Source organism: Otolemur garnettii, unplaced genomic scaffold (assembly GCF_000181295.1).
Source record: "Otolemur garnettii isolate 467f Iridium unplaced genomic scaffold, OtoGar3 scaffold00050, whole genome shotgun sequence".
NCBI classification, from domain to species: domain Eukaryota; kingdom Metazoa; phylum Chordata; class Mammalia; order Primates; family Galagidae; genus Otolemur; species Otolemur garnettii.
In genome coordinates, this window is record NW_003852445.1 from 230739 (window position 1) to 232812 (window position 2074).

The 2074-nt window shown below is 37.1% G+C and overlaps 1 protein-coding gene across 3 annotated transcripts in view; it reads left to right on the forward strand.

The window, feature by feature from the left end:
• Positions 1 to 2074, forward strand: part of SLC12A6 (solute carrier family 12 member 6) — a 105730-nt gene that overhangs the window by 77646 nt on the left and 26010 nt on the right. For all 3 annotated transcript variants that reach the window (XM_023514262.1, XM_023514263.1, XM_003791678.3), the window contains one exon: positions 138 to 195. In XM_023514262.1, coding sequence (XP_023370030.1) covers positions 138 to 195 — 58 coding nt within the window. The remainder of the gene's footprint in view (positions 1 to 137; positions 196 to 2074) is intronic.

Genomic DNA, 2074 nt, shown 5'->3' on the forward strand with positions numbered 1-2074 from the left:
GGCCAGGGCTGGGTTTGAACCCGCCACCTCCGGCATATGGGGCCGGCACCCTACCCTGTTGAGCCAGAGGCGCTGCCCTACTTTCTCTATCTTGTTACAAAATAGAATTGCAGTTTCCTTGACTCTTAATGTGATAGATTTAAGCAATGTTGTCCTTTTTGGTGCATGTATTGAAGGAGTTGTTCTCAGAGATAAGTGAGTAGTTAATTTTTTTACAATAATTATGTGTCTATCTTCCATGACATCTGGTTATCCCACATATTTCCAAGACAGTTGTAAAGTGAGGTATCCAGCCCTGAGGTATCTCAGTCATGACTAAAAATAAGAAAAAAATCTATATATGTACATATGTGTGTACATACATATATGTATGTACATATATAGATTTCTTATTTTTAGTCATGGTATAAAAATTGTATACATATATACATACACACACACATATATATATAGAGAGAGAGAGACAGAGAGAGACAGAGTGTTCCCAAAAAGTTAATGAATAATGAGGGCCAGTAGATTGTTAAAAATACATATGTGAGATGCTGACAATATAGCTCTTCCAAAAGGCAGTGAATTTGGACTTCCCTATCCATTTAGAACATTGGGAAACTATACCAGAAGTAAAGGAGGGTAAATTAAAAAAATTACTTTTAAGTGTCTCTGTTATCTCCTCTATAAGTGTCTAACTAATTTTGTTTGTCATTCTGAATGAAAGCCTGAAACTTACTTTCTTCATTTTTTTTTTATGAAGGCTGCTGTGTTTATTTTCCCTTTCCTCTCACCTATGAGTATAAAATAAGTTTTTGCAAGAGATTCTTAGACGAGCCTGCTACTTTTCACATTTCTCCCTGCATAGCTTCACATGCAGTCCTGTCTCAAAACAGAAACCTAGGTGTCATCCTAGACTTTCCCATTAATTCCCTCATGCAGTAATAGATCCATTCTTTCCCCTGTTCTTTTTCAGGCCTTCAGGATTTTTTGCCTACGTTGTTAAAATAATTTTCCTTTCAATGCCTTCAAATCCTTCTTCCACAATGCCACTAGAATGATTTTTCTAAAACAAAGAATATTATTATGGAAACTTCCCTCCTTCAGAGCCTGCCAAAGGCCCTTAAAACTGATCACTGATCACTCTCTCTGTATCTTTCTTCTCTTATCTCCCATTCCTCATAACGCCCAATACTCCAGCCATAACCATAACTAGAGGTACATTATGTCTTATTTCAGAACTCCATTGATCGACACATTTGTCTGTGTGGTTTTTTGTTTTTGTTTTTGTTTTTGTTTTTTGAGACAGAGTCTTACTTTATTGCTCTTGAGTAACTGAGACTACAGGTATCTGGCTATTTTTTTTTTTAAGAGATGAGGTCTTACTCTGGCTCAGGCTGGTCTTGAACCAGTGAGCTCAGGCAATCCAACCACCTTGGCATCCCAGAATCCTAGGATTACAGGCATGACCACCACACCCAGCCTCATTTATCTGTGTGGTTTTCTTTGGTTAGAACAGGTTAATCCCACCAAGCCAACTGATACTTGTCCTCAAAGACATACTATGTGTCTTCTTTCCTATAAAGCTTTCCCATATTAAAATGAAGATAACCATTTCTCCTTTTATTCAGCCACTATATTTGAACATTCTGTATTAATGCACTTATACTATTTTGTAGCCACTCATTTTCCTGTCACTTTCCCTGACAGATTGAGCTCTAAGCAGCACAGGATACATATATGTATATGTAGGACACAGCATATGTCTGTGTGTGTGTGCTTGCATATGTACATACATGGTGTCATATATTACTATGCTATTATAATGGGGGATTTATGGAGGCTTATTAAATTATACTATTATATAAAAATTATTGAAAGTAAATTAGAATGCCATTTTGGAAACCTAAAGTTGAACATGCCCAAACCTATGACTTAGCAATTCTACTTATAGGTATCTCCAACAGAAATGCATTCACATGTGCATCAAGAATCATGCACAAAGTTGTGTGTACCTCAGCTGGGAAGGACACATTGAGGTTGGCAACCCATCAAGGACAGTAACTACCATGGCTTCCAGTGCTTT